This window comes from Lissotriton vulgaris, chromosome 2_1 (genome assembly GCF_964263255.1).
Source record: "Lissotriton vulgaris chromosome 2_1, aLisVul1.2, whole genome shotgun sequence".
Lineage (NCBI taxonomy): Eukaryota > Metazoa > Chordata > Amphibia > Caudata > Salamandridae > Lissotriton > Lissotriton vulgaris.
In genome coordinates, this window is record NC_141687.1 from 1,839,340,037 (window position 1) to 1,839,356,263 (window position 16,227).

Consider the following 16,227-nt stretch of genomic DNA (forward strand, 5'->3'; position numbering starts at 1 on the left):
GTGGAAGGGTATACTCAGATGTGAGTCCCTTGCTCATTGCACCATCAGGATTCAACCAAACTGGGCCGAAGACGGCTGTAATGCCAGAAACCGGTCCCCGGGAGCTTGTTTCCTTCCCAGTGTAAGAATTGGCTTTTGTAGTTTGGTTTGCCCTGTTCCCATCATGCACTGGGACAGGAACAGACTAATTTGCATACAGCCAGGTTCTGAAACTGGGATGGTGCAGTGAGCTAAAAAACGGTGTTGGATCTAGCCCTGATCTCTTGACTGGGTGAGAGTTTTCTGCTTAATTCACAGACTCTGTCCCTCACCACCCCTTGTTGTAAATATTTTTGTCCACCCTAAGCGTGGAAGGGTATACTCAGATGTGAGTCCCTTGCTCATTGCACCATCAGGATTCAACCAAACTGGGCCGAAGACGGCTGTAATGCCAGAAACCGGTCCCCGGGAGCTTGTTTCCTTCCCAGTGTAAGAATTGGCTTTTGTAGTTTGGTTTGCCCTGTTCCCATCATGCACTGGGACAGGAACAGACTAATTTGCATACAGCCAGGTTCTGAAACTGGGATGGTGCAGTGAGCTAAAAAACGGTGTTGGATCTAGCCCTGATCTCTTGACTGGGTGAGAGTTTTCTGCTTAATTCACAGACTCTGTCCCTCACCACCCCTTGTTGTAAATATTTTTGTCCACCCTAAGCGTGGAAGGGTATACTCAGATGTGAGTCCCTTGCTCATTGCACCATCAGGATTCAACCAAACTGGGCCGAAGACGGCTGTAATGCCAGAAACCGGTCCCCGGGAGCTTGTTTCCTTCCCAGTGTAAGAATTGGCTTTTGTAGTTTGGTTTGCCCTGTTCCCATCATGCACTGGGACAGGAACAGACTAATTTGCATACAGCCAGGTTCTGAAACTGGGATGGTGCAGTGAGCTAAAAAACGGTGTTGGATCTAGCCCTGATCTCTTGACTGGGTGAGAGTTTTCTGCTTAATTCACAGACTCTGTCCCTCACCACCCCTTGTTGTAAATATTTTTGTCCACCCTAAGCGTGGAAGGGTATACTCAGATGTGAGTCCCTTGCTCATTGCACCATCAGGATTCAACCAAACTGGGCCGAAGACGGCTGTAATGCCAGAAACCGGTCCCCGGGAGCTTGTTTCCTTCCCAGTGTAAGAATTGGCTTTTGTAGTTTGGTTTGCCCTGTTCCCATCATGCACTGGGACAGGAACAGACTAATTTGCATACAGCCAGGTTCTGAAACTGGGATGGTGCAGGGAGCTAAAAAACTGTGTTGGATCTAGCCCTGATCTCTTGACTGGGTGAGAGTTTTCTGCTTAATTCACAGACTCTGTCCCTCACCACCCCTTGTTGTAAATATTTTTGTCCACCCTAAGCGTGGAAGGGTATACTCAGATGTGAGTCCCTTGCTCATTGCACCATCAGGATTCAACCAAACTGGGCCGAAGACGGCTGTAATGCCAGAAACCGGTCCCCGGGAGCTTGTTTCCTTCCCAGTGTAAGAATTGGCTTTTGTAGTTTGGTTTGCCCTGTTCCCATCATGCACTGGGACAGGAACAGACTAATTTGCATACAGCCAGGTTCTGAAACTGGGATGGTGCAGTGAGCTAAAAAACGGTGTTGGATCTAGCCCTGATCTCTTGACTGGGTGAGAGTTTTCTGCTTAATTCACAGACTCGGTCCCTCACCACCCCTTGTTGTAAATATTTTTGTCCACCCTAAGCGTGGAAGGGTATACTCAGATGTGAGTCCCTTGCTCATTGCACCATCAGGATTCAACCAAACTGGGCCGAAGACGGCTGTAATGCCAGAAACCGGTCCCCGGGAGCTTGTTTCCTTCCCAGTGTAAGAATTGGCTTTTGTAGTTTGGTTTGCCCTGTTCCCATCATGCACTGGGACAGGAACAGACTAATTTGCATACAGCCAGGTTCTGAAACTGGGATGGTGCAGGGAGCTAAAAAACGGTGTTGGATCTAGCCCTGATCTCTTGACTGGGTGAGAGTTTTCTGCTTAATTCACAGACTCTGTCCCTCACCACCCCTTGTTGTAAATATTTTTGTCCACCCTAAGCGTGGAAGGGTATACTCAGATGTGAGTCCCTTGCTCATTGCACCATCAGGATTCAACCAAACTGGGCCGAAGACGGCTGTAATGCCAGAAACCGGTCCCCGTGAGCTTGTTTCCTTCCCAGTGTAAGAATTGGCTTTTGTAGTTTGGTTTGCCCTGTTCCCATCATGCACTGGGACAGGAACAGACTAATTTGCATACAGCCAGGTTCTGAAACTGGGATGGTGCAGTGAGCTAAAAAACGGTGTTGGATCTAGCCCTGATCTCTTGACTGGGTGAGAGTTTTCTGCTTAATTCACAGACTCTGTCCCTCACCACCCCTTGTTGTAAATATTATGATTTCCTAAGCTGTCCCACCAAACAGCCCTTCATCTCAGAATACCAGATTGTAGGGGTCTTGCTATGTCCATCACACACCACTCACTTGCTCCACTTCACAGTTTTCCCCATTCCTGTCTCCTGCAAGGGCAAATGAATGTACCTCCACCCATCCCAACCAGACTTGGCATTACCACCACTTCTCTGGAGAAGCAAATTTAATTTTAATTTTAATTTTGACACCTGTAGGATCAGTGTGGTGCAATCCCTAGGGTCACTCCTCTGCCGGCTCTGAAGCCTAGTTCAAATAAGGCATTGGGAACACCTTCATACAATGCTGCTTCTGCCAGGCTTCTTTTGTGCCAGAAGGCAGCAATAGGATACTGAAGGAGTGCAGCCCACTGCTGAGCCCAGATGGCTCTGCAACAGGCTGCTTGAAGTTTACAAATTAAAATGGCACCCAACAACTTCCGGCTATTTGCCAGAATACCCAAAGAAGATACCATATCCATACAACACCAGTCTGACCCAAGGCCAGGTTGGAATCAAAAGCAGCTCTGCAAACAACGTTCAAACCAGCACAACTCCCTTCCTCCCATCTCTCTTTCCATCTATCCATTTTTCGTCTGCATCTGCCCCCGTCTGCCTCACACTCTCTGCATGTATGCTCCTTCTGTGTTGCTACAAGAAACCGTGGAAAGCTGGAGTAAGTGACAGACGTTCAGCAGCAGTGGGCCATCAAAACCAGCTTCCAAAGGCTCCAACCCCTCAGGAAAATGCCGAATGAGATTCATGGCCAGTCGAGCCCAATCTAAACTGGACTTTGACTTTCTGATGTATCTGAAATCAACTAAGAAGGATCAACAGGTCACAAGTGCTTAATGGACAAGGAAGAATCCTAGCACCTAAAGTATTACGACATGAAGCCCTCCTCTGAAAATATCTGGTGATCAATCTCCTCATCACAGGGTTCATACGAAACATTATAAGGGTTCACTCACCCCTCTAATTATCTGAGCAATAAACAGTAAATAACCTTCGCAAATTTGCTTTATTTCTCCATCTTGTGGTACTCTGGTTTGGGGTAGGGTTTTTCAGTCACTGACCAGAAGCTATGGAGCACTCTGTCCTGGGCCTGCCTTGAGGAAGTCTGACATCCGATCCTGTTAACTCCTGTCAAGGATGTGTTGATGGACACATCAGTTACAAAAATAAAACACTGCTCTACACTCCCTTCGTCCCTTAACACATGCCCGTAAGCACCACAGTGATTCTATGGATCAATATAAACCAGTTTTCTCAAAGATTGGTGGAGGGTAAGAACCTGCCCTTATGACTATGATCAGACTCACCTGCTGCTTATCTGTGTCCTCTATCGGTAAAACCTCTTCTCTAGAGCGGATCATGGACTGTAGAGCCAATTCTTCAACCTAGAGCACAAGACAAGGGGTCAGAAAATGTAGCATCCGTTTGACTAAAGAATAAAAATCACCAAACAAATGATTCAAGTTGGTGAGAACTTCTGGGAAATTGTATACATCAGCTCTACACAGCATATAAAGTGCAAACTGTAAATTTCAATTACATCAACAATGACTGCACCTAAAAAAATTGCATTATATCGATGATGGCTTCATCTAAAAAAAAAAAAAAAAAAAAAACAGCTGGGGCCCAAATTCTGTATATTGAATAAAATACCTATTTTGCAATTTGTGGCCACAAGTTTGAAACATTAATCCATACTGTATGTCTTTATGCTGTTTTTTGTTGTTGTTTTTTTTTTTACTAAAATAACGGAAATGATTTAAACCACTTTTTATTAAAAAGGGGCGGCCTAGTGATTTGCACGGAGTGGTAAAGACATTCAAATAACAGTGAAATTATTTACTCAGACATAGCTCTTCTTCAACTTCGTAAAACAGAGCTTGGTTTCAACAAGGGTTCTCCAATGATTAGCTCCTGAGCTACTTGTAGCTCTCCAGCTACCTGGAAGTAGCTCTTCTGTGTGCAGCACAGCATACTAAATTAAAAACATTTGCTTGGCTGCATTATTGTGTATACCAAAATTGAAAAGGCTGTATTTGAAGCGAAAATGTGTATTTTCAGAACGCTTATTTGCAAAAATATATTTAAAGCGGATATTTAAATGATAAATCATGAAGCATTGGGAAGACTTATTACTAACATTTTTCTCTTTGTGCTAGGGGAGATAGCATCTGTTGTGGTTATATATTACCCTTGTAGAGGTAGTCCCAAACTGACTAAGCCTTTTCATCTCCTGGAGCATGCGCTGCTCTAGGAGATGACCTTTAGAAATCGGTCAGCTCTTTTCAAACACTCGTGCTTGTGCTGGCATTCACCTTGCGGGAGTGAGCAGCGGTGCACGCGCTAACTAAAAAAAACTGATGGCCCGCACACCGCTGCTCGCTCCCGCAAGGTGGATGCTAGCACAAGCACGAGTGCTTGAAAAGAGCTGTTTGCATTGGCCTGCTCTTTTTATTTTTATTTCCACTGCTTGTCTAAAACTTATCATGAGCTGTGTCTGCCCTCCCATGAGTGCACATGCATGGAGCCCCCCTTTTCCAAGAGATGAGACTCTCTTCTCACAAAAACATAAACCCTGCATCACTGTATCTGCCTGGCCTCTGAAATGGCCCAAACCCAACTGTGCTAATTTCCAGTTCTGCTTCACGCCTCAGCGAGTGTTAAGAGTCCCCATTTTCTGCAGGCTTCATCTTGTGTGCGCTACTGCAGCGGTCGGGGTGGGTTTCCAGCTGTCCTGAATGTGCTTTGTTTATGTCCTATCTGTGGGAAGCTTTTCAATTTAAAATTGTGAATAACTCGGTTTGTAATCAGAGCGATTTTGTCAATGTTACATAACAGAAACGCGGTTTGAAGCTGCTCCGGGTGGACCCTGGCCTGCTAGCAGAGCGCTTCCTTCCGCTGACATCACCGACAGAGCTTTTATAGGGTTTCCTGGTGTCCCGTTGGGATGAAAAGGCCCAGCCAGTGCCATGACACTTCTAGAGACACCTACCGAGAGAGCCAGAGGCCTGCTGGGCTGTGCTGACGTTAGAGGACTTTCTGGCAGCACTGGGTCAGTCAGTCGTGTCAGGCTGGTATGTGGGGTCAGTGTAACAGCTGCTGGTGCATCTGTGTAGTTTGATTAACCCTCTTGTGCCACGTGACGTGGTAGCAACCGGTGCAAACATACCTCGGAGCCAATAATATGTTCCTTAGTCTTTTTTTGGAGCCTCCACTTCATATCGCTGTGTTACATCACGGGCGGCAAGCGGTTATTAATAGGTCTTTTTAACATGTGAATAATGCAGCAATAACGCATTTACTCTGGGCAATTACCTAGTAATAACTGCCTGTGAAACAGTTATATGTAGGACAAAGGGCCCTCGCATTGAACCCATATGGGGCCCTCGCATTGAAACACAAAGGGCCTTCGCATTGAACTCAAAGGGCCCGCGCACTGAACTCATAAGGAGCCCTAGCACTGAACCCATAAGGGGCCCTAGCATTAAAACCAGTGCACAGAGCAAAAGCAGCTACTCTGAACACAAGCAGGAGTGTACACAAGCAGTAGTGTAAGTGACACCAGTAAAATCACAAGTAATTAGGGTAGGCCTGGGCGAAATTTAAATTATGCTGGTGTAATTTACATGAATTTCCTGTAATTACGAACAATTTGTGATAAAAATTGACCACAAATAGTGCAATTCATATTTTTCAGTAACTTTTTTCAACGAATACAAGGGAACAAGAGAACGCGAGCAGCTGTTGTTTCTGATGCTACTGTTCAAATGCGTCTTTGTGACAAAAAGTCTAATATTTCTAAGCACTTTTCAAAGTCCAGTAACAATCAAGACTACAACTCCCAGAATACATGAAGGTTTTTCAGGAACACACCTCTTTTCTGTCCTACAATTATCTTATTAACACACTGGTTCGGGAACTCCTTGCTGCAGCTGCATAACACCCTTTTTGTCTGCACAGGAGTGTCTGTCAATAAGATTTATGACACTTGTCTTATGTGAGCTTGCGTGTACCATTGCTCCACAAGTACCCAGCTTCTCGTGCCAGATGCTTTACGTGCAATTTTGCCTCAAGTGCAACCATCCTCTATATGTGCCAATAGCTATTGCTAAACACTTATAAGGTCCCAAAGGCGAGACCTATTGGCTATGCCAATGGTTTTTTACAATACTGCTGACAATCCTGCACAGAGGGCATCACAGATTGTAATCTTGCTTAGGGTGGCAACTAATGTATGCTTGTCTGAAGTGTACTTCACTAATAATTTAGGTAGCTTGGAGTGATTTTTGTTAACCAAAAGTAGCTCAAGCTATTGAAAAGTTTGGTGGCCCCTGCACTAGAGCTATTCAATGTGATGTGCTTTGTCAATGGATCTCAGGCAAGGAGCATACCATTGGTTTTGCTTCCAGAAGCTTAAAGCAGGTGGCGTCCCATTACAAAATGACAAAGAGATAGAGGCTCTTGCCTGTTCCTGGGCTGTAGAAAAGTTCAAAACATTTCTCAGGGAAACACAGTTAGAAATTTTCACTGAGCATAAACTATTATTACATCTGTTAAATGGCAATGGAACAGGCAAGGCCTCTGCAAGTCTGCTAAGACTTTTGTCTCGCTTAAATGAATATAATTATTTCAGATATATTGCTGGGAGTTGAAATGTTAGGGCTGATTGTCTCTCCAGATTACCTTTGCAAAACACTGTCAAGAGAACGTGCAGAATAATGTAGAATGCGTGGTTGCTAGTGTTGATGACCTGTTTTAGTCTCATGTTCTAGTATGTTACAAGGAGTTGTTAGATGCCCACAAAAAAGATGAAGTGTCTCAAACTGTAATGAACCTGGTGAGAAAAGGTTGGCCCAAGCAGTGGTCACTTCCTGCTCCCCTCAAATCGCTCGCCCAGGTTTCTACTGAATTGTCAATAGTTACAGAACTCCTCATGCGTGCTGATCTCTGTATTCACCACTTTCCCTGCGTAACAAACTCATTGAGGTTGCACATTAAGGACATCTAGGAGTTGGTGGTACATGTAGTAATCTAAAACAGCACTTTTGGTGGCCTTCTATGGACAATAATGTTTTGCAAGTGGTCAACAGATGTCAACATGTCTGTTATTTAATAAACACTGGAAAACCACTTAAACTCCTTTACATGTCGTACCCATTCCTGAGGAGACTTGGACTAAATGGGTTTTAGCTTTTGCTGGTCCATTTGATCTCTAGCCTAATTAAAAGTATCTCATGGTGTTAAAGGAATATTACTCTAAGTGGATTGAATTTATGTCTGCTCCCAACACCTCATGTGTGATTACAATTTTGGACAGAACTTATTAACGCTGAGGACAGTCCTAAAGAATTAAATATGGATAACAGTACTAATTTTGTGTCAGCTCAGACGAACGAGTTCCTTTTATCCTATAATGTCAAACATCTTAAGGTAGCTCTTTATTCTTCATACAATGGACTTGTTGAGTGGATGAACAGGTGCATGAAGGAGGGGATAAAATCAGCCTTAGCCTGTTATATACCTGTGGAATACTCCATGCACAGACAAATTTGGTCTTAATTGATTACTCCACATTCCACCACAGGCATCTTACCTTTTTGTTTGCCTTTTCAGAAAAAGGGATCCCAGGGTGAATGTTTGTCCAGATTGAGTAAAAGGTTTAAAGAGAAGAAACCTTCCTTGTTGTGCATGTAGTGACAGAACCAATAGGTTAATCCCCCCCCCCCCCCCTCTATGACAAAATATTCAAAAAGAGTATTATGATTCTAAACACAAGGGGAGAGATCAAGACGTTGTTGTTGGTAATTGGGTCAGGGTCAAAAAAGGGGCTTTAGTGTTTTTGCCACCTGTTCAGGTATTGAAACTTTCAAAAGGTTCAACCTTTTTGGATAAAAAGGGGTGATAGAGTAGATCAATAGTCAAGCTTACATCGGACCAAGAAAGTAGGATTTTGTCAAACAAAAATATACTTGAGAATAATTCAGATGATTTTTCTCATTTATTGTGCGATATGCTATCAACCAAGGACAAGAATGTTGACTTTTGTTTATGACTTACACTCACCTCCTAGATTCAACTATTACTGATAGGGTGGATGAACAGGAAATTATTCTCGGTTCTTCTGAAGTCACTTTAGATATTTCACAAGATACTCTCAATATTAATGCTCCATGGAGATAGTTGACACGGTTTCCAGGGGATCACTTAATAGTGCTGTACCAGTAAAGTACAGGGCTATTTAGCTTTATTAGCGTGTTCCGCCTAACCCCTCAAAAAGATGTAATGATTGTGCTTTGCACTGTCTGTCCTTTGTTTACTTCCACACCTTCCCATGTATTGTATTCTGGAATTGTTTTCGTTTGTGAACTGGGAGCATGTAATATGCTTGTATTTACTTTTCACATATGGCCCGCAACTGTGCTCTTGTCTGGGGTGTTCAGATTGCTCCTGCCAGGCAGTTGCAGACTTTGAGACACCGGGTAAGGAAGCACTAGGCTCCTGTTTTACACGAATAAACTATGAAGAGTGACAAAAAAAATGCTACAGCATCTTCGTTACCTCCACTTTACAGTTGCTCGGGGTGATTTTTAGGGCTCGCCTGTTGTGCGCAGCACAGCTGGCAAGCTCTAAAGGGGCTTATCCAGTCTTTATCCACACCACCACTGGCTGGCGATTCCTTGCAGTGCATGAAGCGCGTGCACAATGCCACCAGCCGCCTGCCTGCCTGCCTCGCATTACCACATCAAAGGCAGCCCTCCCAGCTCATTTCTCACCAGCTAATTATTCACGGCCGGCTCGGCCGGCCGGCCGTACTTTCAGTTTCACGGCCGGAGGCCGTGTCTCCTTTTAAAACTTGTTTAACTTGTTTCTTTGAGGTATAAAGAAATTAGAGACAGGCGTTTTATTTAGGGATTGTGACTTCCATGCATGCTGATTACCCATTCCGGGGACAGTTCAATTTCTATTTTCCACCTGCCCTGAACAATTGATAAATCAGCATCTCTAACCAACAGAATGCAGGGGCTATTCGGGAGATTTCTCTTTAGAGAGCAGGGCAGAGAAAGCCAAGTAAGGCTATGTCTTCCCACCTTTCCCGCGCACGTGAAGGGGCACAGACGTCAAACACCATGCCTTTGAAATGCACCAACCTTTCATTAAATCTCAGATCCCTTAAAAGCAGAGGCCGATACCGCACGTTTTCCCTCCAGCTTGCCATGTGTCTTGCATTTCCGCCTCGTTTCTGGTGCTTTCTGTTTGTTCTTCACAGTCATTAACCGCCGCCTGCCATTAGAAGGCTGTAAAGTATTCCATGTGCCATTAAGGCGTCCGAGGGTCTTTGAATGCTGAGTGCACGCATCCGCCTCTTTCATTACAAACTCAGCTGTGACTCCAGCGCCTTAGTGACAGCTCCAATCTCTCATCATGTTAGTCACACCGAAAATATCTGCACACAAGGAAGGAAGATGGAAAAGCTACCAGGTTACAATGCCACAGACACACAACTCCCTCGAGATTCGGGTTTTAGCACGAACTCGGAGTGTGGAGTAGAGTTGTGTGTGTTGAGTGTGCTCCCCAAACATATCGCATCATAATTTGCACGAAGCATACCTGCAGCTCAATTTCTGTGTCACCCTCCCCTATCAAGGCATTTTTTTCTGAGCTGTGTCATAGCTAAGTGGGTTAATGTGCATGTTGTAGAGAACTGTGTGCAATTTGAAGATCATGGGTCCTGCGCTCACTAATGCAGCTCTCATTGTTAATGTGTCTATGGCCAGTGCTGTAACTTTCGTGAAAGTTGAGGTGTGTTCTCTAAAGGGCATGACCAAAAAAAGTGTAACTAGAAATCCTCTCTAAGATGCATGGCCTACGTATTATGGCTTTGGTTTAAAACCCGTGACCTGGCATGCATGAAGAAATTGAATGAACGCCACATAACAGATTTATTTGTACTGTACTGCACAATTGGAACGAAACTAGTCGTTCCATGGTCAGCAGTTTAACCACTCTGATGCTGAGTGAGTAAGCACTCAGATTCTAATATTGCTAAACAAATTTCTTGAAGTTGATTTGAAATACATCTCCAGATAATGTACTATCCGTTGTTTTATTACAACATGAGTGTTCTGACACCAGGGCCTCCTCGTAATAAGACCATTGAATCCTGCTCCACCGAGGCACCCATCATACAGCTCCACCGATGCACCCACCACCCAGCTCCACGAGGCACCCACCACCCAGCTCCAATAATGCACCCAGCTCCACCGATGCACCCACCACACAGCTCCACGTACACAGCTCCACAGATGCACCCACCACACAGCTCCACCAATGCACCCACCACCCAGCTCCACCGATGCACACAGCTCCACAGATGCACCCACCACACAGCTCCACAGATGCAACCACCACACAGCTCCACAGATGCAACCACCACACAGCTCCACAGATGCAGCCACCACACAGCTCCACTGATGCACCCACCACACAGCTCCACTGATGCACCCACCACACAGCTCCACCGATGCACCCACCACACAGCTCCACCAATGCACCCACCACACAGCTCCACCGACACAGCTCCACCGATGCACCCACCACACAGCTCCACTGAGGCACCCACCACACAGCTCCACCGAGGCACCCACCACACAGCTCTACCATGCCCCACCACACAGCTCCACTGATGCACCCACCACACAGCTCCACCGATGCACCCACCACACAGCTTCACCGATGCACCCACCACACAGCTCCACCGAGGCACCCACCACACAGCTCTACCATGCCCCACCACACAGCTCCACCGACACAGCTCCACCGATGCAGCCACCACACAGCTCCACCGATGCACCCACCACACAGCTCCACTGATGCACCCACCACACAGCTTAACCAACACAGCTCCACTGAGGCACCCACCACACAGCTCCACTGAGGCACCCACCACACAGCTCCACTGATGCACCCACCACACAGCTCCACTGATGCACCCACCACACAGCTCCACCGATGCACCCACCACACAGCTCCACCGATGCACCCACCACACAGCTCCACCGATGCACCCACCACACAGCTCCACCGACACAGCTCCACCGATGCAGCCACCACACAGCTCCACCGATGCAGCCACCACACAGCTCCACCGATAGAGCCACCACACAGCTCCACCGATGCAGCCACCACACAGCTCCACCGACACAGCTCCACCGACACAGCTCCACCGATGCACCCACCACCCAGCTCCACCGATGCACCCACTACACAGCTCCACCGACACAGCTCCACCAATGCACCCACCACACAGCTCCACAGATGCACCCACCACACAGCTCCACCGATGCAGCCACCACAGAGCTCCACCGACACAGCTCCACCGATGCACCCACCACCCAGCTCCACCGATGCACACACCACACAGCTTCACCGACACAGCTCCACCGATGCACCCACTACACAGCTCCACCGAGGCACCCACCATACAGCTTCACCGAGGCACCCACCATACAGCTCCACCAAGGCACCCATCACACAGCTCCACAGATGCACCCACCACACAGCTCCTCCGAGGCACCCACCATACAGCTCCACCAAGGCACCCATCACACAGCTCCACAGATGCACCCACCACACAGCTCCTCCGAGGCACCCACCACACAGCTCCACTGATGCACCCACCACACAGCTCCACCGACACAGCTCCACCGATGCACCCACCACCCAGCTCCACCGATGCACACACCACACAGCTTCACCGACACAGCTCCACCGATGCACCCACCACACCGCTCTACCGATGCACCCACCACACAGCTTCACCGAGGCACCCACCATACAGCTTCACCGAGGCACCCACCATACAGCTCCACCAAGGCACCCATCACACAGCTCCACAGATGCACCCACCACGCAGCTCCTCCGAGGCACCCACCACACAGCTCCACTGATGCACCCACCACACAGCTCCACCGACACAGCTCCACCGATGCACCCACCACACAGCTCCACCGAGGCACCCACCACACAGCTCCACCGAGGCACCCACCACACAGCTCCACCTAGGCACCCACCACACAGCTCCACCGAGGCACCCACCACACAGCTCTACCATGCACCCACCACACCGCTCCACCGACACAGCTCCACCGATGCAGCCACCACCCAGCTCCACCGATGCAGCCACCACACCGCTCCACCGATGCAGCCACCACACCGCTCCACCGATGCAGCCACCACACAGCCCCACCGATGCAGCCACCACACAGCCCCACCGATGCAGCCACCACACAGCTCCACCGATGCAGCCACCACACAGCTCCACCGATGCACCCACCACACAGCTCCACCGATGCACCCACCACACAGCTCCACCGATGCACCCACCACACAGCTCCACCAATGCACCCACCACACAGCTCCACCAACACAGCTCCACCGATGCACCCACCACACAGCTCCACCGATGCACCCACCACACAGCTCCACCGACACAGCTCCACCGATGCAGCCACCGCCCAGCTCCACCGATGCAGCCACCACAGCCCCACCGACACAGCTCCACCGATGCACCCACCACCCAGCTCCACCGATGCACCCACCACACAGCTCCACCGACACAGCTCCACCGATGCACCCACCACACAGCTCCACCGATGCACCCACCACACAGCTCCACCGACACAGCTCCACCGATGCACCCACCACACAGCTCCACTGAGGCACCCACCACACAGCTCCACCGAGGCACCCACCACACAGCTCTACCATGCCCCACCACACAGCTCCACCGATGCACCCACCACACAGCTCCACCGATGCACCCACCACACAGCTCCACCGATGCACCCACCACACAGCTCCACCGATGCACCCACCACACAGCTCCACCGACACAGCTCCACCGATGCAGCCACCACACAGCTCCACAGATGCACCCACCACACAGCTCCACAGATGCAACCACCACACAGCTCCACAGATGCAACCACCACACAGCTCCACTGATGCACCCACCACACAGCTCCACTGATGCACCCACCACACAGCTCCACTGATGCACCCACCACACAGCTCCACCGATGCACCCACCACACAGCTCCACCAATGCACCCACCACACAGCTCCACCGACACAGCTCCACCGATGCACCCACCACACAGCTCCACTGAGGCACCCACCACACAGCTCCACCGAGGCACCCACCACACAGCTCCACCGAGGCACCCACCACACAGCTCCACCGATGCAGCCACCACACAGCTCCACAGATGCACCCACCACACAGCTCCACAGATGCAACCACCACACAGCTCCACTGATGCACCCACCACACAGCTCCACTGATGCACCCACCACACAGCTCCACTGATGCACCCACCACACAGCTCCACTGATGCACCCACCACACAGCTCCACCGATGCACCCACCACACAGCTCCACCAATGCACCCACCACACAGCTCCACCGACACAGCTCCACCGATGCACCCACCACACAGCTCCACTGAGGCACCCACCACACAGCTCCACCGAGGCACCCACCACACAGCTCTACCATGCCCCACCACACAGCTCCACCGATGCACCCACCACACAGCTCCACCGATGCACCCACCACACAGCTCCACCGATGCACCCACCACACAGCTCCACCGATGCACCCACCACACAGCTCCACCGATGCAGCCACCACACAGCTCCACCGACACAGCTCCACCGACACAGCTCCACCGACACAGCTCCACCACCCAGCTCCACCGATGCACCCACTACACAGCTCCACCGACACAGCTCCACCAATGCACCCACCACACAGCTGCACAGATGCACCCACCACACAGCTCCACCGATGCAGCCACCACACAGCTCCACCGACACAGCTCCACCGACACAGCTCCACCGACACAGCTCCACCGACACAGCTCCACCGACACAGCTCCACCGATGCACCCACCACCCAGCTCCACCGATGCACACACCACACAGCTTCACCGACACAGCTCCACCGATGCACCCACCACACCGCTCCACCGATGCACCCACCACACAGCTCCACCGAGGCACCCACCATACAGCTTCACCGAGGCACCCACCACACAGCTCCACCAAGGCACCCATCACACAGCTCCACAGATGCACCCACCACACAGCTCCTCCGAGGCACCCACCACACAGCTCCACTGATGCACCCACCACACAGCTCCACCGACACAGCTCCACCGATGCACCCACCACCCAGCTCCACCGATGCACACACCACACAGCTTCACCGACACAGCTCCACCGATGCACCCACCACACCGCTCTACCGATGCACCCACCACACAGCTTCACCGAGGCACCCACCATACAGCTTCACCGAGGCACCCACCATACAGCTCCACCAAGGTACCCATCACACAGCTCCACAGATGCACCCACCACACAGCTCCTCCGAGGCACCCACCACACAGCTCCACTGATGCACCCACCACACAGCTCCACCGACAGCTCCACCGATGCACCCACCACACAGCTCCACCGAGGCACCCACCACACAGCTCCACGAGGCACCCACCACACAGCTCCACCGAGGCACCCACCACACAGCTCCACCGAGGCACCCACCACACAGCTCCACCGAGGCACCCACCACACAGCTCCACCGAGGCACCCACCACACAGCTCCACCGAGGCACCCACCACACAGCTCTACCATGCCCCCACCACACAGCTCTACCATGCCCCCACCACACAGCTCTACCATGCCCCCACCACACAGCTCCACCGATGCACCCACCACCCAGCTCCACCGATGCACCCACCACCCAGCTCTACCGATGCACCCACCACACAGCTCCACCGATGCAGCCACCACACAGCTCCATCGATGCAGCCACCACACAGCTCCACCGATGCAGCCACCACACAGCTCCACCGATGCACCCACCACACAGCTCCACCGACACAGCTCCACCGATGCACCCAGCTCCACCGATGCACCCACCACACAGCTCCACCGATGCAGTCACCACACAGCTCCACCGATGCAGCCACCACACAGCTCTACCATGCCCCCACCACACAGCTCCACCGACACAGCTCCACCGATGCACCCACCACCCAGCTCCACCGATGCACCCACCACCCAGCTCCACCGATGCACCCACCACACAGCTCCACCGATGCAGCCACCACACAGCTCCACCGATGCAGCCACCACACAGCTCCACCGATGCACCCACCACACAGCTCCACCAATGCACCCACCACACAGCTCCACCGACACAGCTCCACCGATGCACCCACCGCCCAGCTCCACCGATGCAGCCACCACACAGCCCCACCGACACAGCTCCACCGATGCACCCACCACCCAGCTCCACCGATGCACACACCACACAGCTCCACTGACACAGCTCCACTGATGCACCCACCACACAGCTCCACCAATGCACCCACCACACACCTCCACCGACACAGCTCCACCCATGCACCCACCGCCCAGCTCCACCGATGCAGCCACCACACAGCCCCACCGACACAGCTCCACCGATGCACCCACCACCCAGCTCCACCGATGCACCCACCACACAGCTCCACCGATGCAGCCACCTCACAGCTCCACCGATGCAGCCACCTCACAGCTCCACCGATGCACCCACCACACAGCTCCACCGACACAGCTCCACCGATGCACCCACCACCCAGCTCCACCGATGCACCCACCACCCAGCTCCACCGATGCACCCACCACACAGCTCCACCGATGCACCCACCACACAGCTCCACCGATGCAGCCACCACA

At 50.9% G+C, this 16,227-nt stretch overlaps 1 protein-coding gene across 1 annotated transcript in view; it reads right to left on the minus strand.

Moving 5' to 3' along the window:
- Positions 1 to 16,227, minus strand: part of SNAPC5 (small nuclear RNA activating complex polypeptide 5) — an 82,584-nt gene that overhangs the window by 25,127 nt on the left and 41,230 nt on the right. Inside the window, exon 2 of the mRNA XM_086957994.1 lies at positions 3,749 to 3,826. Within this exon, the coding sequence (XP_086814120.1) occupies positions 3,749 to 3,826 (78 nt within the window). The remainder of the gene's footprint in view (positions 1 to 3,748; positions 3,827 to 16,227) is intronic.